General features: G+C 47.2%; 1 protein-coding gene across 1 annotated transcript; it reads left to right on the plus strand.

Moving 5' to 3' along the window:
- Nucleotides 1–5,689: 5,689 nt before the first annotated feature.
- Nucleotides 5,690–6,478, plus strand: F5J12DRAFT_728259 (uncharacterized protein; the record flags this gene model as incomplete). The annotated part of the gene is made up of 2 exons (XM_051741870.1): nucleotides 5,690–5,855; nucleotides 5,877–6,478. Coding segments are annotated over 2 exons (768 nt in total), but the record flags the coding sequence as incomplete, so codon positions are not given.
- Between the last annotated feature and the right edge of the window lie 14,586 nt (nucleotides 6,479–21,064).

Consider the following 21,064-nt stretch of genomic DNA (forward strand, 5'->3'; position numbering starts at 1 on the left):
CTTGTAATTGAGGAATTTGCTGTGGTAGGAGGACATATGACATGAAGCACCAGAGTTGAACAGGATGGTCTTTTCTGCAGAATGTAGGTTTTCACCCACAAGGAGAGCATGGTAATAGGTGTTTGTATATGCATCTTCTTCATCAATAACAATATCCTGGGGGTTTGGAATTTCTTCCTCTGCAATTTCCATTAGCCAGTTGTTGTCCTGCAGGTGCACTAGCCAAACTCTGTTGGGTTCCAAGTCAGTGCTGGTCTGTGCACTCAAGCTGGCTGTTGCACTGGCTGCAGTGGCTGCTTTTCCAGAGCCTTTTTCCTTCTTTCTCCCTTTGCCTTTGTTCTGGAACCACTTGGGCACTTGTCCAGCTTTTCCACCACCCTCTTCCCAGCATTGGTCTTGCACATGACCTTTCTTTCCACAATTTTCACAAGTGGACTTCTTTCCATCCTTCACTGAATAGGCTGCATCTTTGGAACTTCTGGAGTTTCCAGAGTTGCCTCTCTTTGTCCACATTTGGCACCTATCATATTCATCAGAAATTACTTTGATTATAAAGTCCAGAGATAGGTCCTTTTGCATGACCAGGGCTGAAGACATCCTAGCTGTGAGGTTGGAGTCATATGAAGCAGGAAGTGAACTGAGGATGATGGCTGCAAAGTCATTGTCTGTGATAGACTGTCCAAGTGCAGCAAGTTGTGTGCGCATCTTGTCAAAGTGAGCATGGACATTGCCTTTTTCTGCACAGTGGGATTCTTGGAGTTTTCTCTGAAGATTGATCATGACAACACAAGAGCAGTTTTGGAAAAGGTCAGTGAGGACACCCCACACACTCTTTGCAGTCCCTTCCTCCAGAACTTGAAGGAATAGGGATTCTGGGAGTGATACAGTGATCACTTTCTTGACATATCCATCATCCTTTGCCCATTGCCACAGTTTTTCTGGGTATTCATTGACAAGTTTTTGCTCCATGGCTGTGGGCTTCCAGGAGGAGTCTTTTCCCACTGAAGGGCCCTCTGGTTTCACATCCAAGCTGGTCAGGTGTCCAATCAGCCCTTTCAAACTGACAGCCCATTCAACATGAGCCTTGTAGTATAGCCAGTTGCTTCCATCCACATTTAGGGTTGGGACTTGTAAGGAATGATTATCTTTTGCCATAGCGGGTATTGTTGCTGTGTAATAACTCTTTTGGAATTAGAGCACAAGAGTGGGGCTCATAACCTAATGAAGTTATGAGTTTCTCAGTGTACAAAGTAGTCACTTTATTGGTACCTAACAAAGTTATTTGAAGTCAGGGACTTCAATGCTTAGAAAGGGGGTAATGTTATGTTTCACCCCTGTTTTTCCTTGCTTCACTGTATGTTTATCTTGTGTTCATTCCAATGGACTGTGTTCCTTTTTCAAGCCATCTTCTTTCTGATCTGATGGCTCTCTACTTCCACCACTAGCACTAGTGACTCATAACATGCATAGGACATGTGTTGTCATTGTTCAACCAATGGTGTAGATAGCTTGTTACATGTGGATGCCTTGTGGTCTGTTCTCTTGTAGTATCTAGACTGCCAGCTCAAGTCTTGGAACCCCAGACTTGAGCTGCTCAATTATATGCAGTGTTCTTCAGAACTTCACCCTCAGTGTCCCTAACCCAGACCACTCTTACCAGCATTGCTCAAATCCTCTGTCATTTACAGAGGTTACTGCAGCCATTGCTCAGTAGAAACCTTTAGTCTGCAACTGAGCTTGACCTACATCTCAACTTTGGTCAAGCATAACAACTTTTGTGCAGTCATTCCTGAAGGGGATGGCTCTCAAGTGGTTTGAACTGGACCTACTTGGGACTGAAGACCTGGAGGACCAGCCCTACTGGATGGACTTGTGGAAAGAGTTCATCATAGAACTTCAAACCACCTTTGGACCCCATGACCCAGTGGCTGATGCTGAAAGCCAGCTAGACCACCTCCAAATGAAAGATAATCACCAGGTCAACAAGTCCATGGTCAAGTTCAACTGGCTTGCCTCACAAGCCTGGGGATATGGTGATGGTGCTCTGTGCCACTTCTTCTACACCAGTCTCCCCAACTGTATCAAAGATGAGGTCTGCCAGGTTGGCAAACCTAGAACCCTGCATGAGCTTTTCCACTTAGCTCAGGAGATTGACACACACTACTGGGAACACAAAGGGGAGGTTCAGCAGTCCAGTAAGCACCAAGGGTCATTCTCTGGTAACAAGTCAACTCCCAACCCCAGTCACAACACCCAGTCCAAGCCCAGTCAAGAGAAATCCAAGACTGGCAATAATTCTGGAAATGGCAACTCCAGTAGCTAGCCCTTGTCCAAACCCACCTCAACCAGTCAGACCAGCTCTAACACACCCAAGCTGGGAAAAGACAGCAAGCTGACACCAGAGGAGTGCAAATTCCATAGAGACAACAACCTCTGCATGTTTTGTGGGGGCACTGGACATTTCACAGATAAGTGTCCCAAGAAAGCCAGGAAAGCCAAAGCTCACACTGCAGCCACTACTGAGGCAGCACCAGCCTCAACCTTGGGCTCTGCCCCTGAGGCAAAAAAATAGGTAGCAGCTCTCAGGACTCCACACAGACTGAGAGCTGTGTTGACTCTGGCTATGCACTCATGGAGGCTCATCTCAATGCATCTGCTCTTTCCAATCCCAATTCATTAACTCCCCATGTTTCTATTGTCAGTCACAGTTTGCCCCAGTTCTGTACTCTAGTGGACTCTGGTTCCACACATAGCATCATAGATAAAGAATTTGTTAATCAACACTTGTTTGCCCCTTACTCCATGTCCCCTATCCAACTCTGGCTCTTTGATGGGTCATCAAGTTTCATTATCACTCAAGAAGTAGATCTCTCAGTTCAATTTGCAACTGGTGATGTCACCCTGGTAACCCTGTTTTTAGCCCCATTGGATTCTGGATGGAAGATAGTCCTTGGACATGACTGGCTCACCCACTACAATCCATTGATTGATTGGGTACTGAGCAGTCTAACTTTCTGGACATCTACAGGAGGAATGCCAATCCTGTCAACAACCCCTTCCACACCAGTCTTAACCAGTCTTCCCAATCCCAGTCTGCCTGACCAACCCAATCCTGGCCCTGCACCATCTGTACTATCTGTCAACTCACTGGTTTGCACTCCCCTGAAGGCTCCCCCTATCACCTTGATCAATGCAGCTGCATATGTATGTGCTTGCAAGCTAGAGGGATCCACCCAATTCCAGCTTCATCTATGCCCACTGGACCTGGCTGGTGTACCAGAGGACTACCATGACTTTGCTGATGTCTTTAGCAAAGCCAAGGTGTCTACTCTCCCCCCACACTGGGAGTATGACCTTAAGATCAAACTGACAGAGGGTACTACACCACCCATTGGAACTATCTACTTGCTATCTCTGGTCGAGCTGTGAGCTCTCTGGATATTCATCAACAAAAACCTGACTACCAGTTTCATCTGGCCCACTTCTTCCCCCTAGACTGCACTGGTCCTCTTTGTAAAGAAGAAAGATGGTTCACTCCATCACCAATAGCTTATTAACAAGCCCAGCTTTATGTTCATTACCCCAGACTGGCCTTGTGTATTTAACCCCTGTACATACTTTGTAGCACTCCAGTCAGAATATCAATTTAGTATTACCCTCAACTCCATACGACACTCTGAGTCTACTCCATAACTAAGGCTGAGCCTTAGGCTATCCCCAGCCCCTGTCCTGGACCTCTCCCCAGCTTGCATAAGGGTACAGCACATAAGCTGAGACCAAGGGAGGTAGATCCAACCCTGGACCAGCTTCCCCCTGTGTGTGCTCCAAGACCAGTTGGTTTCCCATGCTATTGGTCTTATTCCCATGCTCCCAGTCTCAAGTCCAGTCCTCCAGACTTAACCCCTGACCTCTGGCCTTAACTCCAGTCCAACCAGACTTGGCCCCTGTCTCCCAGCCTTGACTTTGGTCACCCAGACTTAGCCCCTGTCACCCAGTCTTGAAGCCCAGTCACCTGAGGGTAAACCCATACTTAACATTTTCATACTTTAGAACCAGAACCAGGCAATGACATTTGCAGGTATACATGTACAAGAAGAAACACTATACTATGCACATGACTTCAGGCCTGGGACCCAGCAGAACTGGCACCAGTCTGACCACCTGACTCAGACCAGGACTGGCCTTCCTCTTCCTCCTCCCTCAGCTCTTCATCAAGCCCCTTGACATCCCTGTCCTCCTCATCGGTGGTGTCCTGGTCTGAAGGCACATCCAATGCCAGGAATTTGAAGTGTTCTTCAACATAGGTTTCATAGGACCAGGTGAACCAGTAAAAATTCCTCAAAACCTCCTTCTGGGCCACTGCAAGGCTGGCCACATTGTCAGCAACATGCTCCACCACCCTGATCAGGTGCTCCATCTGATCACTGGTAACAGGACTGGCCCCAGCCTCCTCACTGGTCTTCTTCTTGCCAGTGTGAGGGGACATCATGTCAGCCTTCCTCTTACCCTTGTCAACACCTGGGCTGGCTCCCTGACCAGTCTCACCCTCAACCAGCCACTGGCAGTGCTCTTTGAGCTCATTGCACTGGTTGCATGCCATGTGCTGCTTCTTGCTGTTGGTGCTGCACAGGCAGGTCATGTTGGTCCTGACACAACAAAGGCAGCTGGTAGAGTGTTAGTCAAAAACACCAGTAATAATCATAATAACACTCACTAAGGGCTCATCACCTCAACATTTGACCTGGCCCAAGTTGAACTACCTACCAGGGCATCCACCCACTGGCTCTCAGCTGCCTTCCTGGCTTCCTCAGCCTTGTGTGCAGCCTCTGCTCTTTGTGCCTCAGCCTCTGTGCATGCCCTCTCTTCCTCAAGCCAGGCTTGCTCCTGCCTCTCTGCCTCCAACCAGGCTTCCTCCTGCACCTTTGCCTTGTGCCTCTTGTGCTCAGCCAACTTCCCCCAGATTGCCTGGTCATCATTGTTGCTGCCCACCTGCAGCTCTTCACTTATAACTCAGCCAGCCCAGGAAGTGCTCTGGCTGTATGAAGGGATATATTTAGTAGCTGTATCTGGCACACATCAATAATGATCTTTGGAGAGAATAGGGACAGGCTTATGATTGACAATGACAAGAAAAAGTCTATAGCTCTGTAACCATGATGCCAGCTCCCATTCATTGTGGGAGTTGAAGGGGTAGTACAGATTTGATTCCCATAGTTTGCTGAACTGGTCACCATTAAATTTGTCCATAAATGCTGGGCCAAGTCCAAACATTTTAGCTGTGCCCTCAAAGTCATCTGTGGTTGGCCCTGCATGTCAAATTCCATATGAACAAAATCTGGGTAATTGTGAGTTGCACAGTCATTGGGGTTGGTACTCATCAGGACATCTTCTAAGTGTGTTGGGTGTTGAGAGTTACAAATGTTCAAGCTCAAAGGTTGGAGAGACTCCTGATGGCAATTCTTGGTAGCAAAGGCATGTAGTGTATGGAGAATATAGTCCACATGTGGGAATGCAGTTAGCTTGTTGCTCCTCTCCTTTGCACTCCCACTTGTGTCTCAAGGCTCAGCTGAGCTGCCCACTAGTATCTCTTTTCTTCACTATGCCCAAACCAGCTAACAACCCTCTTTTAGCAGTCCAACCAGATTTCTCTTCTGAGAAATATCATCAAGCCTGAGAATGCCTCATAAATGACAATGTCAACCACAATGTGGCAGCAACCCAGCTAGCCCTCTACTGGGTGCTAAACAACAACTTAGAAAAAGAAGAGTGGGATTGTCGAGTCCTCCTAGAACAACAAGAAGCCATGTCAAAGGCAAGGCTAGAAGAAGAAGAGCAAGAGAGACAACAGACTGAGTGTGAGAGAGAATGAGAGCAAGTGCTACAAGAAGTGAAGAAGAAGTACCATCACAAATATGCCACAGTCCCCCAGGATGCTGTAGTCCCTGCAGATCCCATCATCATCCCTTCCCAGGTCACAGCACAAAGACTCCACAAAGCAGATTTTGTCAAGCTCTACTATTTCACAAACAAAGGCCTATGTGATGCAGAGCTGACCATCTGCTCAACAGATGATGATGCCCTATCCCTCCTCCAGACAGGAGAAGGCATACACTCCTTCATACCTCTAGCATCAGCCCAAGCAAAAGGCACAGTCACCAAAGATGAAGACCTTGCCTGGGAAGAATTCTCAGAAGCTGCACACAGGCTAACCAATGCTATGAAAGAGAACAACTGGGAGGCTGACAACATCAGCAATCACATCAAATTCTGGCTGGCGCTCAAAAACCACCCCTGGAGGCATGGGCACTGTGAAATAAGCAAGAGAGCCTTGCTTGTCTACCAAGCCAGAGTATGCAGAAGATGGCACAACACACTTGAAGCAATTAAAGACAAAGTCTTCTCAGCTATCACTTCAAACCAGAGAGCATGGGAGTGGAACCCATTGATTGAGGACCAAGCTCAAAATGAACTAGATTAGAGAAACTGGCTATGACAAATGATGGGACTTATATACTGCCTTACTGTTTGTACATACTGCCACAAGAGAACATTTGAGAAGGAAGCAAACAAAAGAGAGAACTACACTATTGGATGAATGCAAACATGCAGTGTCAGCAAGGCATAGCCTTACTAAGTATTGTGTAGGTGTGAACAAGCAAGCAAAGGAAAAGTCCGAGATGACTAATCATCCCTAAAGCGTAACCCTAACCAGAGGGTAGATATATATAGGCAAGTAGGAAATGCAGAAGTGGAAAGTCTACCAGTCATTACACTATCCCCTCCTAAGGCCTGACTTCCAGGTGAGACCAGATAGGATGAATGGTAGTAAACAGCTCTGGCATGGGTGTGAACAAGCTGTCAAAGCTTTCTGATGAAAGGAGAGATAATTTACAGGGGGCCCCAGGGTGGGATTGATAAAAGTCCTTGATTGCCAACTGCAAATTCTTCAAGGCAGAGGCTGGCTCCCAAGTATGATCTTCTTCAGGGTATCCCCTCCAATGTATGAGGAATTGACAAGCTCCATGTTTCAAATGGGAGTCAACAACATACTCAACCTCATATTCAACATCTCCTTCATCAGTAACCCTCTGTGGTCCTGGCCTGTTAACAGGTTGCCCATTGAGAGCACTGAGATAGGGTTTAACCCATGAGACATTCACAACCAGGTGAATCCTCATGTCACACAGCAACTTTAACTTAAGAGCATTCAGGAGCACTTCCAGAACTTCATATGGTCCAATCCATTCTTTGGAAAGCTTATGGCTCTGCCATTCTTTCAGGGACAGATGGTCTGTAGCTAGCCAGACCTGAGATCCAATGGAATAAGAAGGGGCAGTGGAGCAGCATCTATCTGCTTGCTGCTTCTGCCAAGAGCACACTTTGGCAAGGTTTGCTTTTACATCTTGGAACACCTGGAACCAAGATTTGGTGACTTTCTCTGCTGCTTCTACCTTCAAAGTCATCAGATCAATGGCCATCCTAGGTCTATAGGAGTGGGTAACTTCAAAGGGGCACTTGCCAATAGAAGTAGAGGCAGAGTTGTTGTACACAAACTGAGCCAATGGTAGCCACTCTTCCCAGTGAGCCTGTTGCTGGTTGGCATACATCCATAAATACTGCTGAATCTCATGGTTCAACCACTCTGTTTGTCTGTCCATTTGCAGGTGGAATGCCATAGAGAGTTTCTGCTGTACTGCAACATTTTAGATAACTCCTTCATAAAACCAGAGGCAAACTGAGGACCTTGGTCTGATGCAACAGAGTCTGGAGGTCCATGGACATGTGCCAGGTAAAGATGAGCTGTGCTAGCAGCTGTTTCTTCCACAGTGCAGGGAATGAACTCCACTTCCTTAGAGAACCTGTCAATGATGACTAGGACATGGGATTTTCCAGATGATCCCCTGAATCCAAGATCCATAAAATTGGTTGTTAACTCTCTCCAAGGCCTATTAGGGATAGGTAAAGGTTTGAGTTCTCCTGCAGGCAGCCTATTTCCAGACTTGCTGGCTTGGCATGTTTGACAGTGCTTTATGTATTCTTCTACATTGGGTTTCAAGGTAGACCACATGAAGCAGTGTGTGATCAACTCCTGAGTTCCTTTTACACTGTGATGTCCCACTAGGGGTGAATTGTGAAGAGCATTAAGCAGCTTCCTTCTGAGTGTACTAGGCACCCAGACCTTCTCCCCATCATAATGAAAGACTGCCTCAGAGCTCACATCCAGCAGGGACTCCTTTGGCTTTAGCAGATTTGATCTGCAAATCTTCCATGAAGGGATTTTCTAGTTTTACTGAATGGACCTAGTTTGGATTTATAAATAGGGACTCTTCTGACTTTGCCCTTTCCTTTCCTTCCACAAAGTCCTCTTGTCTTGACAGGGCATCTGGCCTTCCCATTGTGACTCTGGGTTTATGTACTATAACACAGCTAAACTGACTAAAGTACTGCACCCAATGTGCCTGGCATGGTTGAAGCTTCTGAGCAGTCATGAACCACTTGAGGTTATGGTGGTCTGTCCAAATTTCAAACTGGTATGGGGTAGCCTTGAGGTAATGACACCATTGCTCTAGTGCACAAATAATGGCCAGCATTTCTTTGTCATGAACTGTGTAGTTAAGTTTGGTCCCAGATAGGGAGTGACTAGAGTAGGTGACTGGTCTCCAGACACTCTCATTGCATTCTACAGAGAGCACTGCTCCAGTGGCATAGTCTGAAGCATCTGTTTCTAACCAAAACCTCCAATCTTGATCAGGGAACATAAGGATAGGAGCAGTAGTAAAGGCTTCTTTTAGCATATCAAACACCATTCAACATTGTCATCCCAAATGAACAGAGTCTTTCTTCATGAGGTTGTTCAGGGGCTTTGCAATCTGCACGAAATCCTTAATAAAGCATTGGTAAAAGTTCACAAGGCTGAGGAAGCTGCAAACTCCATGAACATTTGTAGGTACAGGCCAATCTTGCACAGCAGAGATCTTGGCAGGGTCCATACATACTCCATTAATGCCAATGATCATTCCTAGAAAGTCCACCTCTTGTTGCCTGAAGATACACTTCTGTGGTTTGACAAACAAGTCATTTATCTTAAGCCTTCTAAGCACCTCCAGCATGATCCTGTCATGTTCCTCCTGATTGTCTGTTTTTGTAAATATCATTAGGTCATTGATGTAGACAACAAGCACATCTTCCATATTGCCAAATATATTGTTCATCATGTTCTAGAATGTGGTGGGCAAGTTGCAAAGCCCAAAGAACATGACTAAGGGCTCAAAGGCACTGCGATGGCACATGAAAGCAGCATTCCACTCATCACCTTCTTTGATCCTGACATTGTTGTAACCCCAGCAAAGATCCATCTTCATGAAGAGTTTGCAACCTTTCAACTTGTCCACAAGCTGAGATATTAAAGGGAGCAGATATGAGTTTTTGACAGTATGCTCATTTAAATAATGATAGTCCTGGACCATGCACTTCTTGCCATCCTTTTTAGGGACAAAGATCATGGGAGATGTTTGCAGTGATTTACTAGGCCAAATATAACCCTTCTTGAGTTGTCCATCAACAAAGTCACTGACTTCTCATTGCTCATCAGGGGAGAGAGGGATCAATCTTCCCTTCTTTGGTACAAACAACTCCTTTAGTTCTATAGCATGGTCCCAAGGTTTCCTAAGTGGCATGTGCTCAGATTCCTTTTCCAAGAAGACTGATAAATATTTGTGATATGCCTTTGGAACAAGTTCCTCAGGGGTTTTATCTGTTTTTGGTTTGTCCATTCCCAGACTCTGGATCCAAGGGATGTAAGACTCCAAGGCTTCCTGTTTGAGTGTCTCCACTTCATGAACAAACAAGGGCTTGGGTGCTAGCTATCAGCATCTAGCTGGGCATCTACCCATTTTGACCTTGCTGGTCTTCCAATCTATCAGCAGGTTGTGCTGATGTAACAAGGTATGTCCTAGGATCATGGTACTACCTCCTAGATCAGTTATCTCAGCAAGAAGTTCCTTGTGATGGTCAAGGTATTGAACCCGAAGGTGAGCCTGATGTGTAATCCTTCCAGTGGAATTAGGTGAACCATCAACATTAAATACTTCTACCACTCTTGGCAGTGCTATCTTTGGAGTCTGGTTCCTTTTGACAAAACCTCTATCTATAAATACTCCAGTAGCACTGCTATTGAGCAGCACATTGACCCTGAATGCTGGACTGGCATTTGTGCACAAAACTAAAGGGACCTCCACAGAATCTTTCAAGTTCAGCATGTGTCATGTTTCTGTCATAACCATGCCTTGACCCTGGCCAGACTTGGTCATGCACTTGTTCATTCCAGCCTCAGCCTTGCCAATCCCTTATCCCCAGATAGTCTAGCATGTTATACACTGCTTTGCAGTGTATGTCACTTCAGCTGAACCCTGCCCAGTCATGTCCCTGGTCTGCCCTGTCCTGGTCTCCATTACCTTGGTCATACCTTACTAATACTAGCCTTACCAATCAGCTTAGCAATCTTTGCAAGACTGGCATTACTGGTCTCTGTACTATAGCTACTTCTAGTATATAAACTCTTAGATACTCAGCCTGTAGTCTCCAGTCTGAAATCAACTAAGTTCACTCTGATAACCCCACCTTGGCCTCAGACTCAGACTGTGACCCATGCAAAGGAATAGCACTGCATCATCAGTCACTAAGTCCAATCAGTCAACCTTCTGTATCCCTGCCTCTTCCCCTGACCCTGACTCCTTGGCCTCATGCCAGCTTTGGTCTCCAATCTGGCCTCAAACCTGGACACCTCAAACTTGACAGTATTTCAGACTTGCCACTTGTGTGGGTCTAATAGATCATGGCCACTAAAACTTGCTTTCAACCTCCCTGCAGCTGCTCTACCACCAGCCCCAAATCAGCTTCAGCCAGTGGGACTCACTGCAAGGCAGCACTAGCTGCCTTGGGTACCACTAGGCACTCTCCCAACCCCATTAGTCCTTTCAGGGGCTTTTCAGCCTGAACCTCCAATACCCCCACACCAAGTCATCCCATTGCCCCCATTCACAATTAAGATCCTGGGGATGATGGGCCAGGCAACAATGACAACAACAATCCTGAGGATGATGACCCTGGTGATGGTCCCAGTGATGATGGGCCCAGTGATGATAATCCAGATGAGGATGATCTGGAGGATGAACTGGACTTCCCAGACCTGGATACTGAACCCACAGTTGTGGTCTTTGACAGTCTTGCAAAGGCCACTAAGCTACTGGCCTGCAACACCCACACTGGTCCTGAGTCCTCAAGCAGGACCAAGTTGCATGAGCCCAATACCTTTGATGGCACTGACTCCAAGAAGCTTCATGCCTTCTTTATCCAGTGCAAGCTTAATTTTCAAGACCAAGCCTGGGCTTTCAGGACCAACCATGCAAAGGTCATCTTTGCCCAGTCCTACCTCAAAGGCACGGCCTTAGAATGGTTTGAGCCAGACTTGCTTGGGGTTGAGGACCAGGATGACTGGCCTCTCTGGATGGACTCCTGGAGGGAGTTCATCCTGGAACTACAAACCACCTTCAACCCTCATGACCCAGTTGCTGACACTGAGAGCCAACTTGACCATCTACACATGAAAGATAGTCAGTGCATCAATAAATATGTAGTGGACTTCAACTGGCTTGCTTCACAAGTCCGGGGCTGTGGAGATGGTGCACTGTGCCATCACTTCTGCTCTGGGCTCCCAGACCAGATCAAAGATGAAGTCTGTCAGGTTGGCAAACCCTGGACTCTTCACAAGCTCTGCCACCTTGCCCAGGAAATAGATGCATGCTATTGGGAGCACAAAGAAGAAATCCAATGGGCAAATAAGCATCAGAGCTCCAACAACAACAACAACAACAAGTCCAGTGGTCCCAGTATTAATAGCCAGTCTAAGACTGCTCAAGACAAATGCAAGACTGGCAGCAACAACAGTGGCTCTACCCAGTCCAAAGCAGCTTCATCAAAGCTGGGCAACAATAGTAACAACAACTCATCTAAGCCCAAGCCTAACAAGCTTGGCAAGGATGGGAAGCTCACCCCAGAAGAACACAAGTGTTGCATAGATGGAAACCTCTGCATGTTCTGTGGAGGGTCTGATCATTTTGCTAATAAATGCCCCAAGAAAGCTGGTAAGGCCAAGCCTCATGCTGCAGTCACCACTGAAGCTGCACCAGCCTCAGGATTGGGTTCTACCCCTGAGACAAAAAAATAGGTAGCAGCTCCTGGGACTCCACACAAACTGGGAGCTGCATTGACTCCAGTTGTGCAAACTTGGAGGCTCATCTCAATGTATCCACTCTTTCCAGTCCAAACTCTTTGACCCTGTATATCACTATAGAAAATCCAGAATTACCTCAGCTTTGTACTTTAGTGCACTCCAGTTCTACTCATTGTTTTATAGATAATCAATTTGCTAATCAACACTCTTTTACCCCATACTCAGTCTTACCAATCTGATTCCAGCTTTTTGATGGAACATCCACCTTTACCATAACTCAAGCAGTAGATGTCAATATCTGCTTTGTGTCCAGTGATGTCACCCTGGTAACCCTGTATCTTGCCCTGTTGGATTCTGAGTGTAAAGTAGTTCTTGGGCATAACTGGCTCACCCAATATAATCCATTGATTGACTGGGTATTGAGCAGTATTACATTCCAGACTCCTGCACAAGGAATGCCAACCCTGTTGATACCCCCTGTAAGCCCAGTTTCCACCAGTCCCCCTGACCCTGGTCCTAGTGACCAACCTGGCCCTGTGCCATCTGTACCAGTCTCCAACTTCCTGGCTTGCATCCCCCTGAAGGCCCCTCTTGTCTCCCTAATCAATGCAGCTGCCTTCATGTGCATGAGCAAACTTGAAGGGTCTGTCCAGTTCCAACTTCAGCTCAAGCCCAGTCAGCCTTGGCCTCCCCCCCTTTCCCTACCTAATGTCCTGGAGTAGTACCATGATTTTGTTGATGTCTTCAGTAAAGCCAAGGCCTCAGCACTCCTGCCTCACTGGGAGTATGACCTGAAGATAGAGCTTGAAGAAGGAACAACCCTGCCTCTTGGCACCATCTACTCACTATCACTGGTTGAGCTACAAGCTCTCTGGACTTTCATCAATGAGAATTTCACTACTGGTTTTATTTGCCTGACTGCTTCCCCCTATGCTGCACTGGTCCTCTTTGTCAAAAAGAAGGACAGCTCCCTCCAGCTCTGTGTAGACTTCTGTGGCCTGAACAAAATTACTAAGAAAGACCAATACCTGCTACTGCTCATCTCTGACCTCTTGGACTCACCAAGCTGAGCCAAAATCTATACAAAGATTGATCTTTGGCACACTTACCATCTTGTCTGGATTGCCCTGGGCAATGAATGGAGGGCTGCCTTCCAGACTTGGTATGGGTCCTATGAGTGGTTAGTGATGCCCTTTGGCCTCACCAATGCCCCAGCCACTTTCCAGCACTTTGTCAACACTATCTTCATGGATATGCTAGATGTATGCATGATTGTCTGCCTTGATGACATTTTAATCTACTCTGGAGATAAGGAGTCCCATGAGCAGCATGTCCAAGAGGTACTCTGCTGGCTTTGGCTTCATGGCCTTTATGTGAAGCTGGAGAAATGTGAGTTCCACTTGGACCTTTCCCCTTCTGGCCTCACAATGTTGAAGGAAATGGTCCAGACCATCTGCAATTGGCCCAAGCCTTGCAAGGTCAAGGACATACAATCTTTCCTTGGCTTCACAAACTTTTACTGCTGGTTCATTTTCAATTACTCAGACATCATCATACCATTGACCTGGCTCACTCACAAGGGGGCCCCTTGGAACTTCTCCAAGGAGTGCCACTGGTCATTTAATAACCTCAAGGCCACCTTCACTACCACACTGGTCTTAACCCACTTCATCCCTGGGGTCCCCATCACCATTGAGACCAATGCATTGGACTATGCCATTGCTGTCATTCTACCCATCACCTGCAGCAATGGCCAGATACATCCAGTTGCCTTCTACTCCTGGACCCTAACTGCCCTGGAGTTGAACCATGATACTCATGATAAGGAATTGCTTGCAATTTTCAAAGCATTCTGGACCTGGCACCACTACCTCAAAGGCTTGGCCTCACCAGTCAACATTGTTACTAACCACAAGAACCTCAAGTACTTCTCTACTTCTAAAGTACTCACCTGCTGCCAAGCTTGCTGGTCAGAATTCCTGTCCCAGTTCAATATGATCATTAGATTCAGGCCTGGTAAGCTCAGGGCTAAGCCTGACACCCTAACTAGATGATGGGATGTCTACCCCAAAGAGGGGGTTGGTGGCTATGCCTGAGTGAACCTGCAGAATCTGAGACCAGTCTTCACCCAGGAGCAGCTAGTGGTCTCCCTCCATGCCACTTACCTTGAGTACCCAGTCTTACAAGCAGTCATGCTAATGGACATAGAGAAACTACACAATGATATCCTGACCACACTGCTGGTTGACCCAGTCTCACAAGCCCACCTGTCCAACATGTCTGATCCCCAGTGGTCAGTAGATGACACTGGTTTCCTTCAGCTTGATGGAAGGATCTACATGCCAGACTCAAACAACCTTCACCTTAGGGTCTTGCACTTCAAGCATGACCACCCTCTGTCTGGCCACTTCAGCCAGAACCACACCCTAGAGCTCAACCAGTGTGAGTATACCTGGCCTGGCCTCAGGGCATTCATCAAAGACTATTTCTGGTCCTGCACAGCCTGTGCTTGGGCTAAGGTTCCCTGCCACCTGCCTTATGGCCTCCTCAAACAACTTCTGGTGCCAGAGAAGCCATGGAATTCCATATCTATGGATTTCATCAAGCAGCTTCTGGCCTCATCCAGGTTCACAGCCATCCTCATTGTAGTTGACCAGCTCTCCAAGCAGGCCATCTTCATCCCCACCCATGACACCATCACAGCCCCAGAACTCACCAAGCTGTTCCTACTCCATGTCTTTTTGAAGCACAGAGTACTGGCCCATGTAACCTCAGACTGAGGCTCAGAGTTTGTCTCACACTTCTTCTGGTCCCTTGGCAAGGCCTTGGATATGCACCTACATTTCACCTCAGGCTACCACCCTGAAGGTGAGGGCCAGACTGAAAGAACTAACCAGACACTAGAGCAGTACCTCTGAGTCTACTGTAATTACCAGCAGGACAACTGGGCTGACCCCTTGCCTTTGGCTGAGTTCACATACAATAATGTCCCTAGTGCCACTACTGGTGTCTTCCCCTTCTTTGTGAATAAGGGATACCACCCTAATATCTTGGTGTACCCAGAGCATGACCTTACCTCTGCTTGGGTCCATGATTATGCAGTTGACTTAGACTCACTGCATCAGTACCTACATGAGGAGATGACCCTCACACAACAGCACTACCAAGGACCAGCCAATGCTAAATACATGCCAGCTCCAGACTTCAAGGTCAGTGACCAAGTATATGTCAAAGCCAAGTACTTCTGGTCAACCCAGCCTTCCAAGAAGCTCTCAGAGAAAAACCTTGGACTGTACCCAGTCACAGCTCAGGCTAGTACCCATTTGTTCACACTGTGCCTGCTGGACTCAATGTGTGCAGTACACCCAGTCTTCCATGTCTCCCAACTTGAGCCAGCTGTCCCTAATACCATCCCAAACTGGACTCAGCCACCACCCCCACCAGTTAATGTCAATGGTGAACTAGAGTTTGAGGTAGCCAAAATCCTCAACTCCAAGGTTGACCAGCATTGCTGGTGTTGGCTTCAATACTTAGTCCATTGGACTGGCTATGAGGGGACCAATGAAGAAACTACTTGGGTACTAGCTACAGAACTGGACAATGCTTCTGAACTTGTGCAAGAGTTCCATGCCCACTACCCTGCTAAACCTGGCCCTTTCTAGTGAGGTCTGGCTTTGACCAGCCTCAGCTTCTTTTCTGTTTTCTATTGGTACCTAGTTTCCTTGATCTCTTACTTACCTTGTTTTTTCTTCTTCTTGTTTTCTTACTGTACTACATGAAACCAAGACTGGACACTGGACACTTGACATTCACAGGAAAAGGCTAACAAGGCACTACATTACTATGGCTACTCAGCCTCAGCCATGGCCTCATCCTCCCCCTCAGTCTCCTCCTCTTTGTCCTCACCATGGGTTTTCAGTCATTCAGCCTCCTTGCACAATTCATCGAGGTTGAGCTCAGATGAGCCTGAATCCAAGGGTGAGACTGCCATACCAAAGCCATACAACTTGTTGAGCAAGGCCTCAAGCATGTTGGCAATTCAGCCTGAGTTCTCAACCACAGTCTCATGGAGTTCAAAGAGGCTGGCCAGATTGTTGGCAATCAGCCCCACTGTGTCAATAAGATGCTTGAGCTTGTCTTCCAAGCCCAAGAATCCCCCTGCAATGGCCTCCCTCTCCCTGCTCCCACTGGCCTCAGGCTCATTGATGTCCAGCACCTCAACTGACTTTGATTTTGCCTGCTTCTTCTTGCTGGGCCCAACCTCAGGCACCTCCTCATCAGCCTTCCTTTTCTTCTCCTTGTCAGTCTTCCCAATGGTCCTGGGACCAGCCTCAGCATCCTTCCTGTCCCCAGGCCACTTGCATTTTCCCTTGGATAGGTTGCAGCAGATGCAAGCAACCCATTTCTTGTTGCCATCCACAAGGAACTTGCAGATGACTTTAGCCCAGGAGCAGTGAGTACAACTAAAAAAATAAGGGGGGGGTTAAAAGAAATGCACACCAGGTCATGAAAATACTCACCCAGGGTCCATCACCACCCATTTCACTTCACCCCCAGTGTCACCACCACTGGCCCCAGCCTTGCTACCCTTTCCAGCCTCAGCCTTGTGTTTATGCTTGGCCTCCTGTCTCTCCTCCTCCTCATGCACCCTTTTCTCCTCAGCCTCCCATGCTGCCTTCTTGGCCTCAGCCCTCTCCCTCTCAGCCCTCTCTCTCTCCACTCTCTCAGCCTCAAGCCAAGCCTGTTCTTCTTGCTGGGCTTGTTTGACCACCTTTTGCCTCTTCCTTTCCTTTGACTTAGCCTTCATCACTTCCTCCTCATTGTCGGTGTCATACCAAATGGCATTGTCCAACACTTGGGTCCAGTCCACTATGACCCAGCCTTCATCATTTTTATCAGTCATGGCAATCAGTCTTGAGTCAGACATGATGGATGAAGTACAAAGGAAAGATGCAAAGGGCTTAGCAGGCCACAAGTATCAATTTTTCAAACTCAGCCAAAGTTTAGACTCAACTTACCACTCTCACAGGGGTCTCATAGGTTTGACCCCTAAGAGGGGGATACTGTCATAACTGTGCCTCAACCCTGGCCAGACTCAGTCTCACACTTGTTCAGTCTGGCCTCAGCCTCACCAATCCCTTATCCCCAGATAGTCTAGCATGTTATACACTGCTTTGCAGTGTGTCACTTCAGTTGAACCCTGCCCAGTCATGTCCCTGGTCTGCCCTGTCCTGGTCTCCATTACCTTGGTCATACCTTACTAATACTAGCCTTACCAATCAGCTTAGCAATCTTTGCAAGACTGGCATTACTGGTCTCTGTACTATAGCTACTTCTAGTATATAAACTCTTAGATACTTGGCCTGTAGTCTCCAGTCTGAAATCAACTAAGTTCACTCTGATAACCCCACCTTGGCCTCAGACTCAGACTGTGACCCATGCAAGGGAAGAGCACTGTGTCATCAGTTACTAAGTCCAATCAGTCCACCTTCTGTGTCCCTGCCTCTTCCCCTGACCCTGACTCCTCAGCCTTGCACCAGCTTCAGTCTCCAGTCCAGCCTCAAACCTAGACACCTTGAACTTGACAGTTTCAGACTGTACAGTGGTCTTTGCATTACTACCCTCTAGATCCAGGAGATCAAAGGAAACATTTTTTTGTTTTTTGTTGCAAGTGGAATTAAGCAGGCAAGGTTTTACATCTGGCCCCAAGCCCTTTCAGGACTCCACTTCAGATGATGCAAAAGTAACAGATTCTGAACCATTAAATAACTCCTGTGGTTCTTTGATGTCAAGAAAGGAGAAATGATTGAAGGAAACTACTGGTACACTATTTTTGGTGTTTTTATTTTCAATTTTTATATTTTCTTTTGTACTTTTAAGTCCATAAGTAGAACAAAATCTGTAAGAAGAAGAAGAAGGAACAGGAACAAATGTCCATATGCTAGAGTCTGCAGGACCCTATTTCACTGCAGCTCTGATTCTTTTAACTGGTTTATATGAGTGATGGTCTGCTCAAAGCTCATCCCCTCCATAGCTTTTAGGTGGGGGTCAGGTTCAGTGTCAGCATATACAGCCCTGATGGGGTGTCCTTGTGGTTGTGCCTGTTTTGGGCACTCACTGTGATAATGGCCTTTCAGGCCACATCTGAAACAGGTGATGTAGGACTTGTCCTTAGGGGGTCCCCTCCCCTTTCCTTGCTGCAGGACAGTGCCTATGTCCATGGGGGTGCCAGCCCCAGGCTGTGTTCCTGTGGCAGAGAAGCCATGGGGTTGGTTCTGAGGCCATACCCTGTCATATCCATGACTCTCAGACTCAATCCCAGTCCAGTCCAGACCCCTAGCCCCTAACTCTGGTCAGGTCTGGTCCTAGTCCAGCCTAGAAAACCCAACTCCAGCCCTAGATAACCCAACTCTGGCCTGAATAACTCAAGTCCAGTCTTTTACCCCTATCTCTGCTCCATTCCAGCCTCCCAGCCTTGTGCTGCTCCACCCCAGTCCTCCCAGGTCCATGTCTGGGTCACCTGGACATAACTCCAGTCTGTTTTCCTTTGTTTGTACTATATTTAGTCTGGCCCTTTTGTCTGACTCTGCTTACTGTACAAATCCTGTGTCCAACTCCAGTTATGCCAGTCACCCAGACTTTGGCTATTAGCCTCAGCACAGCCACTGTGGCTATCCTCACCTTGCTAATCATCTTCCTAATAGCTTATCAACAAGTCCAGCTTCATGTTTGTTACTCCAGACTGGCATTGTGTATTTGACCCCTGTACATACTTCATAGCACCTCAGTCAGAATATCAATTTAGTATCACCCTCAACTCCATACTACACTCCTAGTCTACTCTATAGCTAAGGCCAAGCCTTAAGCTATCCCCAGCCCCTGTCCTGGACCTCTCCCCAGCTTGCATAAGGGTACAGTACATAAGCTGAGACCAAGGGAGGTAGATCCAACCCCAGACTGGCTTCCCTCTGTGTGCACTCCAAGACCAGTCAGTTTCCCACACTACTGGCCTTGTTCCCATGCTCCTGGCCTTAACTCCAGTCCAACTGGACTTGGCCCCTGTCTCCCAGCCTTGATTCTGGCCACCTGGACTTAGCCCCTGTCACCTGGCCTTGAAGCCTGGTGTAGGGAATGAGTTTGAGTTCCCTAGGAGAAGTCATCCTGGTTGGAAGAAAATAGGGGTTGGGGGATTTGTGTTTTATTTCTTGCTTTTGTTTTTGTGTTTGTACCACTGGACTTGGTGGCGAGCAGCCACACTGCTGACTAAGCATGTGTGCTGTGTTTGCACGAGTTCAGTTTACCAAAAAAAAAAGTTCATGTCACAGGCCCTCAGTAGTAGGGTGATTTCATCTCGCATTTTGGTGAGTTTTTGAGGATAGAATTATTACTTTGGGGAGTACCCAAAGGGCCAAGAGGACTGGCAGGACATTTAGATCAGTAGGAAGACATCCCAGAGCTAAGTCTTCATTTTAGTTTGCATTTTTACCTTTTTACTACACCTTTCTTTCTCCACACAGGACCTCCCTTTTGGGTCAAGCACAAATACTTGCTCATTACTGATAGTTACTATTTCTAGGTATCTTCTATTACCTATTCCTACACTGGTCACCCAAGGGTAAACCCATACTTAACATACCCTCAATGAGGAGGCCATCATATATCAGTGGTTTTCAAAATTACCAGCCACCAACCAGAGCTCAGTCATGTAATCTTTATACATGTCTTTTCTATTCCCCAAATGGTGCATGAGCTGAAGCACCTCAGGGTTTATTGCCTGTTCAAGGCACAGGATAGCCAAGTTGTCAGAAGTGCTTGCCATGAGCTTCCAACTATTGAATTCTGCCAAGAAGGCATCCATTCAAGACTGTCCCTGCCTCACTTTCTGCATCTTTTTCCAGGCCCAATCCCCATTGTTCATGGGCCAGAATCTTGAGTTGAGGTTGGCCACCACCTCATCAATGCTTGGCCAGTTTCCATTTGCCAAGTGAAAGTCCAACTTGGCATGGGTGTAGTTGCTGGTGATCAGACCCATCATGCAAGTCCAGAAAGCCATGCAGTCCTGGTTTGGATAGTGGTGGACTGCTGCTTTGCAGGAGGCCCTCATCTTGATGACCCACTCTTCATATTTAGCCACAGATCCATCAAAGGTTCTGGGCTTGGTGACACCCCTTTTGGTGGGGTCAAAGTTATGCATTTGTTGAGGAACCACCACTGCCAGTACACACTGCTGCATAGCTTGTGCCATAGCAGCCATCATTGCCTGTACCATGGCATAATCAACTTGAGGGGGTTGTGGCTGGTTGGGGTCCATTTCTGCTTGTTAGCAGGAGTGGTCAACGAAGGGGGCAGCAGATGGAATGACAGTTCTGAAAGTATTGAAGATGAACTGGAGTTCATTCAGGTCAGGAGAAGGCAATGGGGACAGGTAAATGAGTCCCAGAGTTATCTCATGGAAAAGCTCAAGAGGGGGAAGGGGAAGCAGGGTGAGTGGGGAAAGAGAGTGCAAAAGGTGTGGGGTAGAAAGTTCTCTTTTGTAGGGAAGAAACCTAAGAGGGAGACAAAGCTCAACCTCTTCTTTCTTAACAGCTGGAATGGTGGTAAAGTAAGGGGTACACAGGCATACTACTTGCCAATGATGTGCAAGACCACTAAACACATAGTCTTGTTTGCTGTTGCACACCTGATCAACTTCCTAGAAATAGGGAAGGACCAGCCTGGCACACTATGCAAATTATGGTGGGTGTGGGAATGTTGACTACCAGTCTACCTCCACTGCCATGCAGGAACTACAACTATATATGGCTCAGCTGCTCTGGACCTTGTGGGCCCTCT

The sequence above is a fragment of the Pisolithus orientalis genome (assembly GCF_024613125.1).
Source record: "Pisolithus orientalis strain OTSU chromosome Unknown F5J12scaffold_77, whole genome shotgun sequence".
NCBI lineage: Eukaryota > Fungi > Basidiomycota > Agaricomycetes > Boletales > Pisolithaceae > Pisolithus > Pisolithus orientalis.